Consider the following 22,500-nt stretch of genomic DNA (forward strand, 5'->3'; position numbering starts at 1 on the left):
CGCCCCCCCCTGTTGTTCCCAGGTGTCTTGCGTCTTAATTAGTTCCGTTACTATTTAAGCCCCAGTGTTTTGCCCCGTCCCTTGTCAGGTCATTGTACGTCTTCCCCCCCGCTGTCTTGCCTCGCGCCGCCCAGATCCCATCCTTCCCGTGCTGCCTCCCGTTCCTTGTTGCCCCAGTAAGTTTGAGTTTAGCGTTTTTGTTTGCACTTATTGGTTCTTTCAACCCTGCATTCGTTTGCCATTAAATCGACCTCATTTGAGACTTACCCCAGTCTGCCCTGCATTTTATTGGTTTCATCGTTCCCACGTCCCGCACCTCCTCAAGCCGCCATGCCCAACCATGAAAGAGATGTTCTACTAATGGTTGTCTTTTCTTCAGAGTGGATGTTTTTTTACATTTTGTACTTGTATATTTTAATTACTAAAAAAAAAAAAAAAAAAAGCGCTAAGTACTGATCTACAATGTTTTGAGTGTTTGGGTAAAAACTTCACCAATAAAAACAGAATCACTTCAGAGCGCACACAGGCCGTGTACTACTTAGTATAGTAATTCATTGCTACTGTATTCACTTCAGATGAACAATGTGCACATGGCTAATCCATATGGTAATTTTCTCATGTACTGTTTATAACTTGAGAACAAGAGGGGATCGGCTGGAGACTAAATCACTGCAAGAAGTCAGTAAGTTGAGCGACAACAATGTGTTAAAAAGATTATTTTGAATTGACAAAAAGTGTAACTCCGAGATGGATATCAGAAATGTACTTGCCCACAGCAGGGAGGAATGATGGAGTAAATGAAGTCCTAGGCATCCAAGTCTGTATTAAGTTCATACTCGGTTAGCTAATGTTATTCCTCGTGTCAAGACAACCATATTCATATTTGTTGTCCAAGCTGTCGGGGGACTTTGCAGTGAGTTTCAACAGCAAGAAACAACGGTCTTTTGAGAACACCACATTATTTTGTCTGAGTTGACAAATAGAACAGGGGTATCAAACTGTTTTGGCCCGCAAATGGCTTCCAGACTGCGAGATGATTTTGAGAAGTATAAAAATGAGCTGAACTTTTTATTAAATAAAAAACTTGACAACTTTTTATGATTCATAGTAATGTTCATATTTTATGATTAATCGTGATGTTGTACTTGTTTTAGACAGTAATTAAAAAAATGTTGTTTTAAAGTTACATAAATGTATACCATGATTTTATTGGAATAGATTTTCCTCCATGCGCCCGCAATCTTAAACGTGTTTGACACTCCTGCTCTGGATACGACAGTGGTTCTCAAATGGTCTACCCTCAGGAGGAAAAACATTTTTCCCTATCATCAAGTTGTGGGACAAACTATCACAAGCTGCAAGTTCAACAGTTTGTTTTTTTTTCTTTTTATCAGACAGTGAGAAAATCTTAAAATTTTGACTAGGTTTTATCTGACATTTTCAGAGTGTTCTCTCTGGACTTTGAAGAAAGTGGAAGATAATGCTGAAACATGTCAGGTAAAACTTGATGTTACAATGGCTCCTTTCTAGGTCGGGGTGTCAAGCTCATTTTCGTCATGGGCCACAATGTAGTTATAGTTTCTGGTGGACGGCTGTTATGACTGTGAAGTCAAATGAAGTTGAAGTATGCACGATTAATCGAATTTTAATCACGATCGCAATATTGGCTGCCATGATTAATTAAGCTGATCCCCAGCGATATTAACATTTAAAAGCCAGCTGTCAAATCAAGCACTTTCAGTCATCCTACCGCCAGGAGGCAAACGCAAGGGTAAAAACATTATTAAGCGAAGTAATAGCAAGCGAGCAAATCCTGCAGCAGCAGCTGGAAGGCCAGTAGCATTAGCAGCAGCCTCAACTGAAAGCCTACCAAATGAGCTTAGCGACACGATATTTCACATTTGCTTTGAACGCAGCAAGAAAGTGGGACACGATGACGACGCTAATGTTGGCTTCGCGGGTGAACTTTGAGCTTTCGATTCCACCTCATAAGCCTTTAAATGGCAATGTTTCTCACTTGCTTACATGACAAAACACTCTCATTTTCTCACCCCCTAAAATATCGTGCTAGCTGTCAACTGAGACCCATTTTCAAAACAGATTGGCAATAAATTAGAATAAATTCAGTTTGAAATGACCAAAAATGAAATTTTGACTGCTAAGTCCAAACTCACTTCAAGTGATTCTGGTACTTTTAGCAGCCTCCGATGAGCACCAGAGTGAAATGGCATTGAGTTCTTCACCCGATTGCTAATATATATCTTGCTAGCTGTCAAATGAGAAGCATTTTGGAAAATCCAATTCGCAACAATTGAAATAAATTGGGTTTGAAAGGACCAAAAATGACGTTCACATCTCACACACCCCTTTGTTTTCTTCACATATCCTCATTTGAGACCTGCTGTTCTATAATACAGTGGACCCCCAGTTTACGACATCCCTGGCTTCCTTTTTTTTCACCTTACCATATCGACCGCTGCGTTTTTTTGTCCTCAAACAGTCAGTGTTCGTGTGTGACTGCAAGTTGCTCCGCGCTCATATGACTATACATGTGTCACCGCTTACGTCACAAGAATGGTGGTCTGCTCCTGGTTGGCGTCACGACTCCCTAAGATACGGGTCTGCTATTGGTCGGCGTCATGGATGCACTAAGATGATGCTCTGCTATTGGTTGGCATCACAGTGTTCAAAATGGTGGAACGTTCAAGATTTGTTCGCCTGCGAGTGCTTACAAAAACGTATTTACAGTGCATTTTAGTGCTTAGTTCAAACTTGAATTGGTTAACCATGGGTCCCAAGATTACTAGTCCCATTCGCAGAACGGATTAATCTCCTAAACCGGGGGCCCACTGAACAAGCATCGAACCTAGAACCTGCAGTTCTCATTTTACCTCTGAAAAGTGTTGGGTCCCTGGGACTGGCAATACTAAAAAACTATGGGTCCCCACAGAAATGTATGGAGGCGCACGCATAGTTAACCTTGCTAGTGAGTATGGCCGTAACCGCTCGACAATCGGTACAATTCTCAAGAACAAGGAAGCCTTTAAAGCAAGCAAGTGTTCTACGGGCATGACTTTCCTTGCCTGGGGACGGACCTCGGTCAACAACAAAATGGAGAGGCTTCTTCTATTATGGATTAAAGAGAAGGAAATCGCCAGTGATATGTTCTTGTTTAAAAATAGTTCTCATTTAAAAATAAGTTCTCGTTCAAACAAAAAAGTAATTGTTTAAAAAAGTTCTCGTTTGAAGGAAAAAATAAATAAATTCTGCGGGTTCGTCTCTGCTCCCCTCCGCTTCCACCCACCACCAGCTCAAGTCACGTCACCCCAAAGGTAAATGTCATTTTTCCTTTGTATATTTATGATATTTAATTTAACTGTACAGTAGATCAGTGTTTTTCAACCACTGTGCCGTGGCACACCAGTGTGCCGCGAGATATTGTCAGGTGTGCCGTGGGAAATTATCCGATCTGTGTGCTTGTGCGGTCTAGCGCCTGGCAGCGTACTCATGTAGTACTCTTCCATACCGTGCACAGCAAGCTCGCTCCACTCTCCTGCCCTCTCCCCACGCGATTTAAAAAAAAAAGTGGACAAAAACGCTCCGCAGTCTAAATTTAAGGCGTTGACCGTGCCGCGTTGATCAAAAGGTTGGGAAACACTGCAGTAGATTATGTTACTAATTTTTAATATGTGTATAAAGTCGTGATGTTTTTACCTGAGGTTTTTGCGCATGTTGCACGCATTCACTAATTAACATAGGTTTGGATTGCCCGTCATACGGCGAATTCGAGTTACGAGCTTAGCCGCTGAACGGATTAAGGTCGTAACACGGGGGCCCACTTTATTTGCATATGCTCCGACAGCCATTTCTTTTTTACTTTGGCGTGTTGAGCGGATGTGTCGCTGCTCGTTCGTTTCGCAAGGAAAAGGGGTTAGCATTTGACGTCTCTTAACTCCACACTGTTGCTAGCTAGCTAACCAGCACGGGGTGTATATGCAGGAACGTTTCTGTCCTTACGTTTGATTGGATGAATAGAATAAGTGAAACATTCATAGGCTGGAAACTTCGTCACTCGCTGTCACAATGCAAAAAGGTACAGAAAAGAATATTATTGGTCTAATTAACCAGATAAGATGAGGTCTAATATGAAATATTATTTAATACGTTTGTATTGCATTGTGTTTTATGCGCAGCATAGACATTCTAGTGCACTGAGATCGTGCGAGCAGTGCGCAAATGCGCACGCTCGCAGCTTAGAGGGAACACTGGCCAGCGGGTACGATTTCCACGTGTTCTCCTTTGAGATGCAGAGCTTTCGGGGTTGTGCATGTCGCGGACTCGGCTACGGCTGTCTGCTGTCATAAGTCTGCTTCAGTGTATTCCTGCTGCGTGATTCGGGGTTTCCATGATCCAACGCCAGTTTGCATCAACTGCGAGAAGTAGAAGGGGGAGAAGTTGACGTGCCGACACCCGCTTTTGGCTGGTGTTTCAGCGTCCCTCGGCATGTTGTTTGGGACAAAAAGCTATACAAAAGAATACACGGGCTGAGCACTAAACATAGGGGGTTTCTGATCCAGGTCGCCGGGAAGTAAATCTCCTTCATTCGATGTTCTGCCCGTGTGTTTTTAAGTTTTTTTTAAAGCTCAACGCGTCACAAACGCGCTAGCTTATGGTGGGCATTCCGGTCAACGACTTGCCTTTTCTCGTGGTTGAAGCAAATTGGAGTTATATATACTTTTTCTCGTCAATATGCAGTAGAGTCTGTTCCAGAGCACCCACCCATCTATCAATTTTCTCTCTTTCCACAATTTCAAAATATTAAACTGGCCACAGTGTAAACAAAGCGTGATGGCTGCTGCTGATACTGAAACAACCAACCAATCAGCTTTAGTTATAACAGCACGCCCCCCTCAAGCTACCCGGGTAGCTCGCCAAAGACCCTTGTCACAACTAGGGGCTGAAATCGTTCCGGGTAGAGGCTTAGCGTAACCTTTCCTACCCGGAACGATTTTTGGTGTGAAGGAAAGGGGAACGAGAGCTACCCGGGTAACGCGGAAGAGTTCCTGCAGTGTGAAGGGGGCTATTTGTTCCTCTTCTTGATCTTCCGAAGTGTTTAGTTTTGACTCATTGTTGCCTGATTTCGTATTACTTGACTTGTCACTGATACTAATAAAAATTGCCAAGTTGATGTTGTTTCAGGCCGAAAGATAGCACTTTTAGGAGGCTTTTTTTTTTCTATAACCATATCTTGCATGCGAAATCTTATGACGAGCTCTTCGGTAAAAATGAAAAAACATGACCTGCGAGATCAAAACAAACATGGTGGAGTAAGTTGTAAAAAATGTTAGTATGTGGTTAAGTTTTGCTGAATAAAGGAGTAAATGGACTAAAATCAATACAGTGGGCCCCCGGGTTACGAACTTAATCCGTTCAGCGGCTACGCTCGTAACTCGAACTGCTCGTATGACGGACAATCCAAACCTATGTTAATTCGTGAATGCGTGCAAAAACCTTAGGTAAAAACATCACGACTTTATACACATATTAAAAATGAGTAACATAATCTACTGTACAGTTAAATTAAATAACATATACAAAGGAAAAATGACATTTACCTGGAGGCGGAGGGGAGCAGAGACCAACCCGCATAGTTAACACAGTTACGTTGATATGCTATTGCTCTTACAATGTCACAGTCACTGTTTCAGTCACGGTGTCAGTCACGGAGATGCTAAAACATATCATCCTCTTACTTCTTCCTTTACCGCTACTAGCAATTTTAGAAGCTATGTCTAACAGATAAAGTTTGCAAAGTCTTCACAACATTCCTTCCTTCCGTTTTTCACTCATTTTCTCTCCTTCCTTCCATCCCGACCAGCTGTGCCATCAAGCTAGATAAAGGCGTTCGGCCAATAGCATATCGGCATTTCTGTGATTGACGTGACGCCGGCCAATAGCATCTCCGTGAGTGAGACCGGGTAACCTTAATCGACCAATAGCATATTGGCATCTCTGTGACTGACTCCATGACTGACACTGTGACTGAGACAGTGACTGTGACGTTGTAAGAGCAATAGCGTTCACGTTACTGTCACAAGCGTCAACTGCTGATTTTGTTGACGCAACTAAGTGAAAATATATTTGCATACACAATGGCCGGCATGTCGGATTGTTCGTAAGACGAAAGGTTTGCTCGTGAGTGGGGGACAAAAATCTCCGTGGTCCACGCTCGTAAATCGAATTGTTCGTAAAACAGGGTGTTCGTAAACCGGGGGCCGACTGTATTTTGATTTCCAAAAACTAGGGGTGTGAATCTTTGACTGTATCACGATTCGATTCCGATTTTGGGGTTTATTCAATTAAAAATGATTTCCACTTCAATATATAGATCTGCAAAGAATCATCATACAATTTCAGTCTGCTTTGCAAGACAGAATAAAAACAGGGTAACAGTTTTTTTTGTTGTTTTTTAACATTTACAAAGTTTTGATTTGTAAGGAACATGCTTTTTCTGAAAAAAAAAAACATGCGGACAACAGCTACTCTTTGAAGCTAGATGTAAATTATGTAGCTGTTATATTATTAAAAAAACAAAAAAAAAATTTAAACTAATATTTTAAAAAGGTAGAACAAGATACATTGTCATTTTCAAGGAAATTGCAGTTCTAAAATGTGTGAAAAACTGTTGCCCAAATGAAAAATACTAATATTTCTTGCGACATTTATGACAAATGAGAGATGAAAATAAACCTTTTCAAGTGAGGAGCTAAATTGTGTGCACAAAGCATAAAACGTGTGTCAGTTTGTTCATCTCTGAGCATAATGGGAGAATCATCAGTTACAATTGTAACATATTATTTATTTATTTTGAATGTTTGAGTAGGCATGAGAGGATATCCCAATCCCACGATGTAAAATAACCTTGAGCAAAAATATCACTGTATTGAAATTAGTTAAAAAATATATCATTTTAAAATCTTTTGGGGTAAATAGCCATTTTCCTAGATCAGACATGTCCAAAGTCCGGCCCGGGGGCCAAATGCGGCCCATGGTCAATTTCCATCTGGCCCGCAGCCTCCGTCATAAAATCAATAACGTCTGGCCCGCATGGAGAATTAATACATTGGGCAGCAGTGCTGTTACCTGCGTGTGCTAAATGCTGCCATCTATAGGCTCAATTAGGAACAGCAAATTAGTATATGAGTAATTGACTGTATGAGCCCCTAATTTTCTAAAATGGCGACAATCAACAAAAGGACGAAAGTTGAGCTGCCGTGTGACGCGGTGAGCTGCGGTCAGCACCAGCAGCTTTATTTGTTCATTTGTTTGGACCGGGGGGAAAAACTTCATTTGATTTGCCTTCTTGGCCCACACTTAAGCTCGACCAGACTGCTTGCATCCTACCTCAAACGATATCCGATATAAAGCTCGGTGAAAGTAGCATTTAAGTAGCAATTGGCTAAGGCAGCCAAAGAGTGGAGTCAAATCAAGAGGATCCCACCCCCACCCCTGTGAAGGCTGCATTTGTCTTGTGCGAAATAATTGTTTTACAACGGCCATACAAAAAAAGGTTGCGTCCCCACGATGAATTAAAATTATGGGACCCACGGCATAAATCATGCGTCGAGGACACAGGAACACAGGCTAATGAGAGCACTGTACCTGAAAAGAAAAACTCGACTTGCTTCTTTTCCCACAAAATGTTTGTTCCTTGCTTTTTCCGTTCTTTAGAAACCAACAGTATAACAAGAGTTACTGTCACCAAAAATGCATGCATTTGACCAAAAACAGAGAAAATGAGCACAACTGTGACTTGAATCATTTTTGTTTTTGTAAAAAAAAATATGAAACTCAAGACTGAAAAAGAGCTTCTAATTGTAAAATAATGTACCCTTGCAATGGTGACTTGTTGACCCGAGTGAATATCCTCTTTGTCCACAAGGAAATAACCACCGCTGAATGTAGAGGTGCTATGGACCCGTCTCACCTTTGCTCTGCGGTGGGTTCTGGCTGCGGTCTCTGAGAACGTTGATCTCGTAGACTGCGCCATACGGCTCAAAGAGCTCGCGCAGCTGCTCCTCAGCCCAGGAGCGAGGGATCTGGCCCACGAACATCTTGATGGCATCCACGTCCGGTTGGTCGGGATGGTCCAGGGACCCATTCATCTTCTTGCCGCTGCAAAGGAGCACAAGACTGACTGTCAGTACTATCACTTTGATGGCCAGAGCAGTTCCATGCGCTTCCACTTGATGGTAGAAGGGTAAATTCAACTTCTACCAACCTGCTACCTATACAACAGAATACAGTGGTACCTCTACCTACAAATGCCCCGTTACAAAAAATTCAGTTTCCGAAACGCCTTGGCGGAAAAAGTATTGTTTCTAGTAACGAGAGAAAATTCAAGATACGAAAGTTGTTGGCATATATTATGAGACACAAGACACCAATGCTCATGCCAACATGACCGGAATGTACAGTAATACCTTATCACAACCCGTCATGCCTAACTTATTTGTTACAGTTTGTGATGCTTTTTTATCATTTATTAATATGATGGCTTGCCCACAAACCAGGCAGTAGTTTTTTGCATTAATGTTTACTGTGGTCTTCCATTTTTCATCTTTACTCTTTCACCCAGACATCCCAGCAACAATTTACACCGTAGAACTAACAAACATAAATTTGACATTAGCTATGGTTAACATTGTACATATTCAATTTAAAAACACACGTGTAATATGCCACTTTAGGCTGTCGCATCTGGCCTTCACATTGTTAGCACGTCGTCAACAATTTAGCAATTACATCACACAAGAAGCACTTCGCATGACGCCAAACTAAACTTGAGTCAACTTATGAACATCTCAAAATAATTTTAAAAAATATATATATTGCTCCTATGGAAATGTAAATGATTCTCGGATTCACTGGATATATAAAATAAATACAGTGGACCTCCGGTTTACGAACTCCCTGTGTTACGCTTTTTTCATCTTACGACGTGGACCGCGGTGTTTTTTTGTCCCCCACTTACGCCATCTCCTTTCGTTTTATGAAACATCCAACAGCCGATCAGTGTCCCTGCACGACCGTCAAGTTGGTTGTGTCCGCACTCATACATTTTTTCGCTTTGCTGCATCAAAAAAACAACTTCCCTCGCATGGCACGGAAATGCCAATATGCTATTGGTCAGTCAAGGTAGTCACGGAGATGCCGATATGCTATTGGCTGGCGTCACAGCAGTCACGAAAATGCCAATATGCGATTGGCCGAACTCCCTCACTATGTCTTGATGGCGCGAGCTCACCCAGTTCAGATCCTCGTCCTTGTGTTGTGAAGACTTGGCAAACTTTTATCCGTTAGCCATGGCTACTAAAATTGCAAGCAGCGGTGAAAGGAGAAGAGGATGATGACGATCACAACAAAGCAGGAGATAAAAAAATTTTTTTTTTTAAAAACGAAGAACGCGCGCGCATAGTTAACCTTCCTAGTGAGTACGGCTTCATCAAGGTTTTCTATCTGCACCACCCCTCTCATCCAGCCTATGGACCAGCAGGTGATCACCAACTTCAAGAAACTTTACGCGAAGCATCTTTTCAGAAGATGCTTTGAAGTGACCGAGAGTAATCAACTCACCCTCTGAGAATTCTGGAAGGGGCATTTCGACATTGTTCAATGCCTGAAATTGATCGACAAAGCTTGGAGTAAAATTTACATTTGAAATACCATTTTATTATAAAAGAAATCTAGGCAAGACATTTCCAATGGTCTGGCGAACATCTGCTCCTTACTCTCTTTGCCTTTTGCTGTGGGTGCGCTTCATTTCTGACATGAACGTGCCTGTGGGGCGGGAGTCGGTGTGGAAGTAGATTAAAACTCCACAGGCACGGGCTGTATACCTCATGATGCGCACCATTGCGATTATGTTGTCAACACATATGCAGAAGGCAGAGACAGAGGCACAAAGACGACATTCACCAGACCATTGGAAACCTCTTCCCTAGATTTCATCTATAATAAAATGGTATTTCAAGTGTAAAGTCTCCATTGTAATCATCTTTGATCATTAACAGATTAGACTTTAATTCAATGTCCGGGCCGCTACTAATATGACCGCAGCTGCACAAAACTTCAAAATAAAGGGCTTCACTATTTAGTTCTTCCGTCGGCAGTCGGAGATCCAGATTGCAAAAGCAGCTTCCATACGGATGATCGTTTTATTACAAGCCGTAACAACTGGCTTCACAGAATGGCCAAAGGTGATGGCAGCCATCTTCTAATGTTCGCCTCGTCCTTAATGTAGCAAACTGTGAATTCATTCACTCCCAAATGGCGGGCCATGGCTGCTTAACTTCTCCCTTTGAGAAGTATGACGTTCTCAGCGATTGTCATCATTTTTTGATGGGGTTTAGGCTCAGTACAAGCCTTTGCGGGAGCAGCAGCTTGGGAGCTCTTGCAAAAAGTTTAATAAGTGATGAAAAAAAAAAAAATCCTTGAAGTCGAAGAGTCTGCGTAATGGAAAAAAAATCCACGATGTTGCGAATGATGCAGCCAGATCTCCCGGTTTTGCAACTGTCATGACCCTAGGGGCTTGGCTGTATTTGTGTTGTTTCGTCTCCATCTGTAGGTGTTTTTAGGTAATTACACTTATTTTCAGTTGCATCCCTGCAACGCGTCACTACAATTCTGCTATTGGTCGGCGTCTCCTCAAGGAGATGGTGGTCTGCTATTGGTCAGCCTCACTTGTTTCAGAATGGCGGAACGGTAAAGCTTTGTTCGATTGTGAGTGGTTACAAAACCGTATTTATAGTGCATTTCACTGCTTAATTCAAAGTTGAAAGGGTTGGCCTTGAGTCCCAAGATTGCTAGTGATGTTAAAGAGAGAAGTTAGAAGATGATTTATATGGAAATGATGCTGGAGATTAGCCTTATTAGGGAATATGGGCAAAACAAGTGGCACTCAAAGGTAAATAAATCCTTTCTTATTTTTCATTTATGATGTTTTCTATCGTATACATGTATATTATATATACGTAGCACTTGTTATACTATTTTGGTACCAATTTTTAATATCTATGTACAATTTTGATGTTTTTACCTGGGGTTCTAAACATATTAGCTATTAAACATAGGCTTGGATTGCTCATCATACGGCAAATTCACCTTACGGCCCCAACTGCGGAACAGATTAATCTCGCAACACGGGGGCCCACTGTATACACACACACACACATATACATATATATATATATATATATATATATATATATATATATATATATATATATATATATATATATATATATATATATATATATATATATATATATATATATATATTAGTCAGATGTGAAATGGAGCCTGTTGAGTGTCGCATCGTGATTCGTTTTTGTATTTCAAAGGATGCACAACAAAGGAGACCTTTGATCAAGGAGACCTTTGATCAAGTGAAAGAAACTTGTGGCTATGAAATTCTCCCCCGACTCTCCTGACCTTGCACCCTCTGACTCTGACCTCTTCCCAGCCATGAAGTTGTTTTTGAAAGCAAAACGTTTCTCAGATGATACAACCTTGATTTCTGAAGTCACATCGTAGTTTGATGACCAACATGGGGTGTTCAACTAAAATGGTCTCCAGCGTTGCATCAAACCATGGGAGAAATGCCTAACTATGGGTGATTCCTATGTAGAGAAAGACTAATAACTGTGCCAAGTTTCATTGATCTACTTCTACGGGAAGTAGATCAATGAAACTGCAAAAGTTACGCATCACGGACATGGGGACGTGTTAAATATATTTTAAAAATTTCATTGAGCACAGCCTTTGATTCACATTATTTCAGATCAATTCTGTCTATGTGACATGATTTGTCTACTTGAGCAGACTCACATTTGCTTTACCTGTGAATTGTCTGCTGGTGGCTAGCGAAAAAAAAAGTCTACATATATACTGCAATGGACTATAATCAGCAGTGCTTAAATCATGAGAAAAAAAAGTTGCAGGTTTTGTCTGAAAAACATGGTAACTTTGAATAATTGTTTTGAATGCCTTTTTAAATTAAAAGCAAATAAATTAGAACATGAAGCAACTCACTGATAAATTGTGTTGGATACACCCCTTTGCGGTGTGCCAAAAGCATTGCATGCAATTATGTTGATGCACATTGTCATTAGTGGTGCCTTATTAAGGCAAACCAGTTAGCTCAAAAAACGATGATGTTAAACGAAATATTTATGCCAAGAGATGTTGTTACAAAGATGAATGAATCTGACATGGATGGCGAAGCATTCTGTTTAGGTTGTACCTGGGTAAAAAAAAGTATTTCACAGCGGGTACTGTAAATCTTTTTAAAAAGAAAAAAGGTGAAGAACCACAAAACTAAACTTAGATAATTATAATGAATACTGAAACACAACTTATGGCTGGAAGCGCAAAGCCTGGAGCAAATGACAAAGCACTTCAACTGCAGCAGTCAAGAGAAGAAGAAAAAATGGCAAAGATGACTCACACAGGACTAGAATTCAAAGAGCAATGATCCACCATCATCTCGGGGAGGAAATCCAGTTTAAAAGATGCCATGGCAGCTGTCCCTAGACCAAACTAAATCAGACAAACAAGGACGAGTCAGCGGACGTCTCGCTGAGACCTCAGCAGCGGATGTAAACACGGAGCACCTGCCCAGCGGGCCGCTGCCGTCAAAACAGTGGGCCAAGGATCGTGGCCAAAAGACCTCTGGAGGAAGCGGGGCCTCTTTCAGGGAAGGGAGGGAGGACAGAAGGCCACAATCAAAATGCTGATGACCCGTGGCCTTTGTGAACGTTTCTCCTAGGCCAGCAGATCTGGCTGCAGCGTCAGATAAACTGTGTGTCAGATTGATGGCGATAAGGCCCAGTAGGCAGCGGGAATGAAAAGAGGGAGTAGCCCATAATCCCCGGACCACCAACGCTGCGCTAAAACTATTCAGTTACGGGCACAGGGACAGCAGGTCTCTAATTGTGTGTCTAGGGACTAACAGAATAGGTCACGGGACGTTGACAAAACTATCAGGTTCAAGCAACCTCGAGAATCTAATAAACAAAACACAAGGAAGGAAGACAAGAGATTTGGACTCTTTTTACTTGCAAGGACAAGACAGACATGTGCACAGTCACAGATCCCCTACCGTTCTAAAAACACACCCTGTCTGCTCCTCATATATTAATTTGGGTTGGCCCAAGTTACAATGCCATAACTGCCCTCAAGGATTGTGGAAGACACATGCCAGTAACATAACAATCAGCTTGTGATAGTGGGGGATTTAAGTGAAAGTCCTTACGCTATTAGTCCATCAAGACGCTGCTACCTTCTTCCCCAGGAGCATGACGATCAACCTAATACTGTTACGCCCTATGGTTAGGTTGCAGTGATTGCCTTTCTCTTACAGCTGCAAGAGACATGTCATGTTACACTTTCTTCACAAACAACTTCAGCAGAAAAAATCCATGACTAGTAATTTACCAAAATACATATTGCAAAAAAAAAAAAAAGATTGGATAATCCATGTAGAATTATTCTAACAAAAACTACGCAAGCCCAATGTGGACTTTTTGACTGGCAAACTCCCTCATCCTTCTTGTGCGCTAAATGCTGAAAACATATATTTTTTCCAATAATGCCTTCTTACAACAGGATATGTGGTAAGATATGGCATTATGAAGGAAATGTCGCTAGCACTTAGGCTAAAAATACATTTGAACTTATTCGCAAATACAGTACAGCAATTCCCCTGCCCAGCTCCCTCGCCCTTCTCCAACTGGTGAAAGACCCAGATGATAGAGATCAGTGAGATAGATCAATTGATTGATTGGTAAACAGATAGCTGGATAGGTAGATATGTAGATAGGTAGGTAGGTAGATTGAGAGAGAGAGAGAAAAAATACACATGGACATGATGTCAGTAATCCCCCCGAGTCTATTCTATTAGAATAAAGTCTGTACAAGTGTGTTTAATTTAGGATATAATGATGTCTTTACATGAAGAAAAATGTTTGTTTGTTTGTTTGTTTAGTAAATCATTAACCAGCATGGTACCTCTTCTTAGTGGACCATGATCGGCTATAGCTTGATACTTAATTATCACAAAAAAACATAAACAAACATTAGTGGTGCACAACTATATGGGGTCCTTCAGGCCACTAAACCCTCTGTAATCGTGTCAAGGTGCAATAAAGTTCACCCGTTTTGAAAAGAATTGCCACTTCCGCGTTAGCAGGTGACATCACGTGAAGCCTTCTTTTGGAAATAGTGAGCAAAACATAATTTATTAATTGCGACCAGAAGTGTTGGCAGTGGTCGCGGCACCTTCTCGCCAAAAACCGTCAAACATCACGAACTAGTAGCATTGTTGTCACGTTATCTATAGCCAACTAAGACCGACAAGTTTGACAGTCAGCTGCGTGGTGCGCGCGCACACTCAGCTAGGCTAGATGCCTAGCACGCAAAAAGCCTTTCTCAACTGAAATGAGCAACTTACCCGTTTTTTACGCCACAGTTTATTTGACTGCTTTTGGCTCAGACCAAGGTGCCGTGTTGGATGATGGTCGGCAAATGTGATGTTATGTTGTGCTGTACACTTTCAAATTGCTAAATTTAAGCGGCGGCTACGCCTATAAGTTGACAGATTTTGACAGCTAGCCGTTACTGCGTTAAAATGGCAGGCGCTCGCCTCACCTCCCGTCGCTACCATTACGCCACTTTGGTGGGAGGCTCGACTTCTCCCGAGGACATTTCAAATCTCTTTACTAATAGATTGTCATAGCTGCTTTTGTTCACTACGACAAGTCCACTTTAAAAATATACTTGAGATGTTCCGTGTTTATATTTTGGCGTTTATATTGACGAAAGTGGCGCTAGATTTTTCCTTGCGTTTAAACGGTAGGTGGTACAATCCACTGAAAGTGACCATGCTGGACAGATGTTTTGATGTTATTTCAACTTAAGCTGACGCTATTTTTTTTTTTTTTGTTTCAAGAAAACTAAAGCATATTTCATGTGAAAGGCTGTGTGAATGTGAACATTGATGATAAAAGACAAACAACTGAAATGGCTTTTAATGGCTAATCAATGGCGTTGAGGAATAATTTAGAAAAGACATGAGATGAATACAATGGATCATTGTCATTAAAAAAATAAAAATAAACTTGGAAGTATGAGAAAGAAAGATACACTTTTTGATATTTTGTTTGATTTAATATTAACACAAGCAAAAACTAACGGAGCCGAGAGGGCGAGCACGGAAACGTCAGACGGCGCTCTCTCTCGGTGGCGGGCAACACTCATACGCATATTCTTACGTCATAACATTCTAATTTCATCCGTATATGATTAAAAAGTGACGTGAAGTGTTGCCAGGAAATCTGACTTCATGAGAAATGTAATTGTCATGATGAGCAGGTCGTATTTCCCCGCAGTCAGGAAACACACGTGGTCTTTCCGTGGGCTGAGGATGCCTTCTTGCCCCTCGTCGGGCTGAAGATAGCGGCGGCAGTGAGGCCATGCGGCCTCAGCGTTTGATGCAAGTAACCGTTGTAAAAGTCTGCGGCAGTCAGACGCTTCTTGAGGATGACAGCCTTGAAGCCCACCCAGCCGTCCTGCCCGCAAACACAATGTCAACCAATGACAATCACCAAACATGTGCTGACGTTTTGGAAGTGAAACTTGCTCAAAACATGTTTTAAACACTCTTTCAAGCTCTGCTCATTGACGCAAGAGTGCCCTTAGCCAACTTCTATGTTTACATAGTGTCAATAAACCCTTTCAAATATTGCCAATATTGCTTTCGAAGGCCCGTGTTGACGCACCAAAACGGCAGTTAGGTATGTAACAGCGGTTCTATGAGACCTGGATGACCGCCAGAGGCAGTGCTAAAAGCATGGAATAAGCCTTTGTACAGCGGAAGACGAGAAAGCATACCATCAAAAACCTCATGTATATCAGCGGTCCCGAACCACCGGTCCATGGACCGGTACTGTGCACCCGAAATAATGTTTTTGGAAATTAGTTTACAGTTCATATGTTTGTATTTGATCTTTGTTTTTTTCGGGGCCGCTTCTGGCCATTGTTGATAATACATACATAGTGAGAAGGATGATGTGTTTTTTAGAGCAGCCAGGAGCACATCAGAAATAGTGGTGGTCAGCACACCCCCGGTCCGCAATATAAATCTAAAGTGTTGACCGGTCCGTGGTGATAAAAAGGTTGGGGACCGCTGATGTATATGTCACCGGGGACATATAAGGGAGTGTCACCCGGTAGTCTGTCTCTCACCCCTACTCGGGCGAACAACGCAGAGAAAAGAATTCCGAGTGACATGTAACTCTGGCAGTCAACCGGGGCTCATAGAACCGCTGTTACATACGTAACTGTCATTCTATTTCGCCCCTCCAGACCACCAGAGGCGGTGCTAAAAGCATGGAATGAAAAATATCAGCTATGAAACAAGGAGTCCTTGGCACTCGCCTCAACCTTTGGGTCTGACCCCAAAGCAACCCACAGCCTGAGCTACCGAGGGTAAAAACACCCAACGGCCGGCCCCAACGCCTCAGTCCCGCGTCCCACGGAGTCCCGGGGGCTTGGGGGGTCGAGGGAGAAGGATAACCACCTGGGGTCTACCGTCAGGCACCCAAAGACCAGAGCGAAATCTACCAGTGGGACGAACACCACCACTAAGTAGGACATTGCACGCCCATGGTCCCTTGTCACAAGGGCAAAAGCATGTAAACATGCTTCACCAAAAGACAAAACTCACTCAGTATCTCCTTCCCGCGCCACAACCATTGCAGCAAACAACAGGTGCGAGACAGAGTTGCCAATGCAAGCCGAGCGCGCACAAGCATTATAGGCCTTTGTAATGAGGTCATCCGCCATGCGACATTGTACGTTAAGACAACGCTGCGTATGCCAAGCGAGCTAGTCTGGTGACAAGAGCAAGGAATCGACATCCTCCTCCACAACAGGCATGCAGTCTAACCCAATGTTAGCAGCATCCTGCAACGCCGCCAATGCCCGCTCCTCATAAGTAAGGCGGGCAAAAGCACTCATATTGGCCCCAGAGGACTGCAAGATATCTAAATAATGCCCACAATGTGGGACAGTGTTGGCAGGAGAAAGGTGGCCATGCGACGAGCCCCTCTCAGAAGGAGGGGAACCAATAGTGGAGTCCCTCGAATCGAACCCAGAATCACGGAAGCCAGAGTCAAAAGCAAACAGAGAAATGGTATCAACATCCTTGTAAAGGTCCGGTGCGACAGTGCCTTGAAAAGGGGCTGACTCACTGGAAGACAAGGCACTCGGCTGGAGGCGCTCCTGCAACAGAGCAGACATCCCTTCATTTGGGAACGTAAAAAGGCAACCTCAGCCTTTAACCCAGAGGCCCACTGCTGGCCGGCAGCGTAACCTCGCTTGGAGGAGGAAGCAGGTAGATCGGCAGACGGCGTTTCACGCCTCATCTGGGAATGGCTGACGAGGAGCCTGCCAACTCAACTGGAGGGGCAACGGACGTAGCCTTGTTGGACAAAGAACCAGGCACATCATCCATGGCCACACTCACCTGCGGAGAAGAGGCCGTGTCAACGTGCGTCGAGTCACGGCAATGCAAACAGAGGCCAACCCGTAGTCCGCCAGCACAACGCGACAGCTACAACCGGACCACAGCACAGAGCTCTCCACACTACCGAGAGCAGTGCAACAAAAGCTGTCAAGGCAAGAGCCGGTGCAGAACGCAACCGCTGCGAGCTGTAGACAGGCAAGGGACACGGAGCTGACAACGGAGGCAAGACGCTTCCGAGCAGCGAGAGGAACATGCAACAAAAACCGCGACGGGTGCGTAATGCAGCCGGTAGAGCGGTAGATGGACAACAACAACCAGCCACAATCGTGTGCGAAGCGGACGGATGTGAGTCGCAGCCACGACACCAAAAGCTGGTGAGTGAGAAGCCAGCACAAACGGCTGCGGAAACTCCACAGCCAGGTCAAAAACAAAGCACAACTTTATGGCGAGCACGCACACGTTAGGCCATTTAAGCACATACCAACCCGTATTAACGCCGTAGAAGTAAACAAAAAACGGAGAAAATCACAAAAGAAAAAGAAAAAAACACCAGAAAGCGATAACACACTAATAAAACAACGCAACTCACCCCGTGAAGCAAAGCCACAGCACGCAATCGTTGCGCAACAGCAAAACCAAACAAGGATAAAACAACACAAGAGTCACAGCCACCGGAGGGCGGAGAGTAAACCACAACCCTGACTGACACAGTCAACGGGCTACAAGTGACGAAAGGAAATAAATACATTGCAAAAATCGCGGTACTCATATGGCATGCAAAACAATGCGCGAGAAAGTTCTGAGAGACAGACTACCGAGTGACAAACAATTCCATAAACACTGTTTGGCTGGTTCAGTGCACTGTCATTTCCAAAAATGGAGCCCAAAAGTCCAAATCCACTACCCCACCTTGAGCTGAACACTTTGGAGAAGCTGATCCCTGGTGTCACATACATGATGTTTTTGATGGTATGCGTTCTCGTCTTGCACTTACGCAAAGGCTTATTCCGTGCTTTTTGCACCGCCTCTGCCGGTCTGGAGGGTGAAATAGAACCCAAACTTGCTTTTTGTCAATAACCATAACCAAATATTTCATTTTCATATTTGGATTGTCTGCTTTTAGTTTGACTGTGCACTTCTTGTGTAGTGATGTTTGCATACTGTATAAGCTAGTTTCACTGTGTAAGAAGAGGAAAAATCTGTGTTTCCTTAATAATCAGTGCTGGACAAGTGACTTCAAAACTGTAATGCATTATTCATGTGTTGTTATTAATCAAAAGGAATAACCACACCACAAAATTACTGTATTTGAAATGTAAGGCATTACACTACTAATGCATTAGTTTGATATTACTCGCACCAAGTGGATTGACCTTAAACGTAGGTAAATTTACATGCTCAAAATTATCTCTAAATATATATTATTGCTCCTGTGGACTCATAAATAATGCCTAGATCATTCGGGATGTAAAAAAAAAAAAAACGTACTAAAACCACCTAAACAAAGTTCTCTGCATATCAGCAAGACATCAGCGCCAACTCAAGGCCACCAAATGAACTGCATTCATGTTATCGACCGCTTCGATTAATATTTAAAATTTAATAGGGTCTGTGAGCGTTTTGGGGCTATACATAGAACAGATTGTAATGCACGTAACTCTCATTCGTACTGAGTAAAATATTACTCAATGTTTTTTTGTAATGCTTTACACTAGCACATTACAGCAAAAAGTCAAGCATTACAGTAATCACTTTTGTACTTAAATACTTTGGTAATGCATTACTCCCAAACTGGGTATATGTTGGCATTTGCAAAGGTTTTGCATTGATAGATACTTTTTTGCATCTAATTGAAGGTTTGTATTGAAATTATTTGCATTTGTAATTCAGTTATGATTGATGTAATCAATGTAATTTGTGTACATTTTTGTAATATTTCAACCAGAATATTGTCACAGAGATGGCTGTGCTCCATTTGATTGCTAAGCTGCACGCTAAGCTCGGAGGCCGAGTGTAAATACAGAGGTAAATACAGAGTTTAAAATGGGTGTGAAAGGGAGCCACCTTGCATCGGACGGCCAGTGTGTTGGATTCCTTGTGAAAGCTCACCGAGCCCGGCACCGGCTCCCCTCCTGCGTCTGAAAAGCAGAAATGAACAGGAGAAGTGAGCATGGCGGCAGCAGCGTGCACACACGGAGCGGCGGTGGCGGCTTGGCTGGACCGGCCTGCAAAGGAGATGTGGCACCTCCCCGCAAAGTCCATCAGCTTGACACTACGACCCATCCACATGGTCCTCAGAGGAATCTGCGCAAGGACAAACATTCTTAGACCTACAAAACACACATTTTACAAACATTATATGATATGATATTATATTGTATTTTTAAAGTGCGACTATGTAACATTTAAATAGTCCTTTTGTTTTGAAAGAGGTGTGATTCTGAAAAAAAAATAAGAAGGAATGGAATTGGAATATGGGAAACAAGGTTTAATTTTGTTAACATGTCGATGGATCACTAATATACTTACAAAAGGTATGATGACTAAATATCTTTTAAACGGATATCAAAAAAGTGATCATAAATGAAAAAAGATGATTGATTTCAACCTGTTTATGGAAAAATAATTGAAAAATAAAATACATGCAATGCAAACCACAATTAATCCCCAAATATTTTTTTAAAAACGTTTATTTTGACACAACAAACTATGAACAAAATCTAGTTGCAAAAACAAATACTTTTCTTCTAATTCAAAAATAAAATTAAATGTAAAGTACCGTATTTTTTGGACTATAAACGCGGCTTTTTCCTCATGATTTGAGCCCTGCAGCTTATCCTCTGTTTTTTTTTCCCACCAGTCAAGCAATTGTGTGTATCTGCTCAAGAAGTCAGTTTATGGAACAACTATGAAACAGAACTGCAAAAATGTGAATCAATGGCTCTGCTCAAAAAGAGTTTCAAAATATATCATTATAAATATTTTTTAAAAATGTCTAAATTGAATAAGATTATTCTGCCCTTCAGAAGTGCAGTACCACTTTTGATGTTTTAGAGTTGTACATAGACTTAGAGCACCCTCTTCTGGTTACTTCAAAATATTGTTTTTCTCAGTAGACGTCAGTTCTCCAATGTAGCAGCACGCAAAGACAACAGGTTAATGTTCGAGGATTGCTGGTCTTATTTTGTTTTGCCTTGGACGTTAATTGTTCGTAAGTACACAAGTTGTCAAAATGATGACTGTTCATCTGTTTTTTTTTGTTTGTTTTTTTTTTTTTTATCGCTAGAGACATTGGATATACGAGTATTTTTTGGGTGTGCAACTTGTTTGTGAGCTCGAGTGGCGCTATGTATCATTAGCTCATTACGTGCTTTATTTTTCTAGTTTGACGGCGACCTAAAGAGGATGATGGTCAATGGCCATAGTTCAAATAAAGCAGAGCAAAGGGAAAGACGGTCTGGTTGTTTGAAACGTCGTTATCCAGCCGTCTAGCTGCGAAAAACCCGACGCTTCGGAATGAGGACGGCATAAAGATCTTGTATAAAAGTGTGTGTTTGATATACAGCATACAGTATAAATGACTGTATTTATAATATTATGATTGTATATATTACTTATGTGCAGTATGTGCAATGTTCACTAAATTAATCTATCAATTAAACAATGGGAGACAGAATGCTGTTAAAGAATGTTGCAGTTGGTAGACGAAAAAAAAAAACAATATATATATATATATATATATATATATATATATATATATATATATATATATATATATATATATATATATATATATTGTCGTGCTGTTACCTTCCACGTGTGATGGCGAAGCGTGGGTGGACAGAGTCACACAACAAAAATAACTCCTTAGTGCACTTTACTTGTCTCCAATACGCACACAAGTTACACGCACGAGTGAACGTTTCGTTAACATACTCTACGTTGTTCTTGGCCTCTAGCTCGGGCACAGACAGCGCTGAGCAGTATCCGTGCAGTGAGCCGTGAGTACCAAAAAACAACCATAGAACAACAACTCGTCTCGCGATGACAACCGCGAACTGGACACGAATGTTACATTCAATGACCAAACTTGGCTCGGAAAACCAAAACAAGAATTGATACACAACTATAGGTCGCCAACATCTGAACTGCCTTACACTATATATATATATCGTTTTTTTTTTTTTTAATTAAAACTTTCATACACCATCTTTTTGCATTAATATCTGATGTTATGACCTGCGGCTTATAGTCCAGTGCGGGTTATCTGTGGAAAAAGATGTTTTTTTTGGTCAATTTTTGCTGCTGCGGTTTATATGCCGGTGCAAATTATAGTCCGGAAAATACGGTAAATTCATCATCATGAGGAAAAAAAGTTATGGTTGTTATAGAGAAAACATGTTCAAAATTAAATACCTAAGTATTTTTAAAAGCTTAATTCTAAAACTGTATTTTTATGGGTATCATTATTATGAAAAGCTTTTTTTTTAAAAATGAATGGAATTTTTATAAATAAATCATTCATATAATGTGTCTTATAATTTTTTTTCAATATTTTACAAAAACATTATTCAAAAGGTAAACTGGTGTAATGAATGACTTTTAAAAGAGAAGTGATGATTATGACAACTTGTGTAAAATTGCACTGATTCTTACTTCGGATGACTAATTTTACAGTTGTTTTTAATGTTTTCCTCATCTTTGCAGCTAATAAAATTATAAATTAATTGTTTAAAGTCATTTAAATGAAAAAAAAAAAAAAAGATATTTGAAAGTACTTGATTTTTTGTTTTTGTTTTAATCTGCCACCCCAAGAGCCAACGTGAATCCAACTGCAGGTATGGGCCCCCCACAACAGGACGGCACTGACTCACCCGCGAGCCGATGGCTCGGTGGAGGCAGTCAATGTCTTG

General features: G+C 41.6%; 2 protein-coding genes across 7 annotated transcripts in view; both read right to left on the minus strand.

Annotated features, from left to right (window-relative positions):
* celf1 (cugbp, Elav-like family member 1) overlaps positions 1 to 18,233 on the minus strand; it is a 36,929-nt gene extending 18,696 nt beyond the window's left edge. The window contains exons 1-2 of one of the 5 annotated variants that reach the window (XM_088413386.1): positions 18,177 to 18,233; positions 7,988 to 8,175 (exon numbers count right to left, since the gene is read on the minus strand). In XM_088413386.1, coding sequence (XP_088269512.1) covers positions 7,988 to 8,165 — 178 coding nt within the window. In that variant the 5' untranslated portion in view covers positions 8,166 to 8,175; positions 18,177 to 18,233. Of the gene's footprint in view, positions 1 to 7,987; positions 8,176 to 12,508; positions 12,631 to 14,512; positions 14,702 to 18,176 lie in introns of those variants that run through there. The other 4 variants (XM_088413385.1, XM_088413383.1, XM_088413384.1 and 1 more) reach the window with 4 other exon arrangements.
* Positions 15,072 to 22,500, minus strand: part of mtfmt (mitochondrial methionyl-tRNA formyltransferase) — a 13,197-nt gene continuing 5,768 nt past the window's right edge. Inside the window, exons 6-9 of one of the 2 annotated variants that reach the window (XM_088413398.1) lie at positions 22,462 to 22,500; positions 19,813 to 19,891; positions 19,652 to 19,725; positions 15,072 to 15,629 (exon numbers count right to left, since the gene is read on the minus strand). The exon at positions 22,462 to 22,500 is cut by the window's right edge and continues 53 nt beyond it. In XM_088413398.1, the coding sequence (XP_088269524.1) occupies positions 15,450 to 15,629; positions 19,652 to 19,725; positions 19,813 to 19,891; positions 22,462 to 22,500 (372 nt within the window). In that variant the 3' untranslated portion in view covers positions 15,072 to 15,449. Of the gene's footprint in view, positions 15,630 to 19,651; positions 19,892 to 22,461 lie in introns of both variants that reach the window. The other variant, XM_088413397.1, reaches the window with a different exon arrangement.

This window comes from Hippichthys cyanospilos, chromosome 4 (assembly GCF_059441005.1).
Source record: "Hippichthys cyanospilos isolate Australia breed blue-spotted pipefish chromosome 4, RoL_Hcya_1.0, whole genome shotgun sequence".
NCBI classification, from domain to species: domain Eukaryota; kingdom Metazoa; phylum Chordata; class Actinopteri; order Syngnathiformes; family Syngnathidae; genus Hippichthys; species Hippichthys cyanospilos.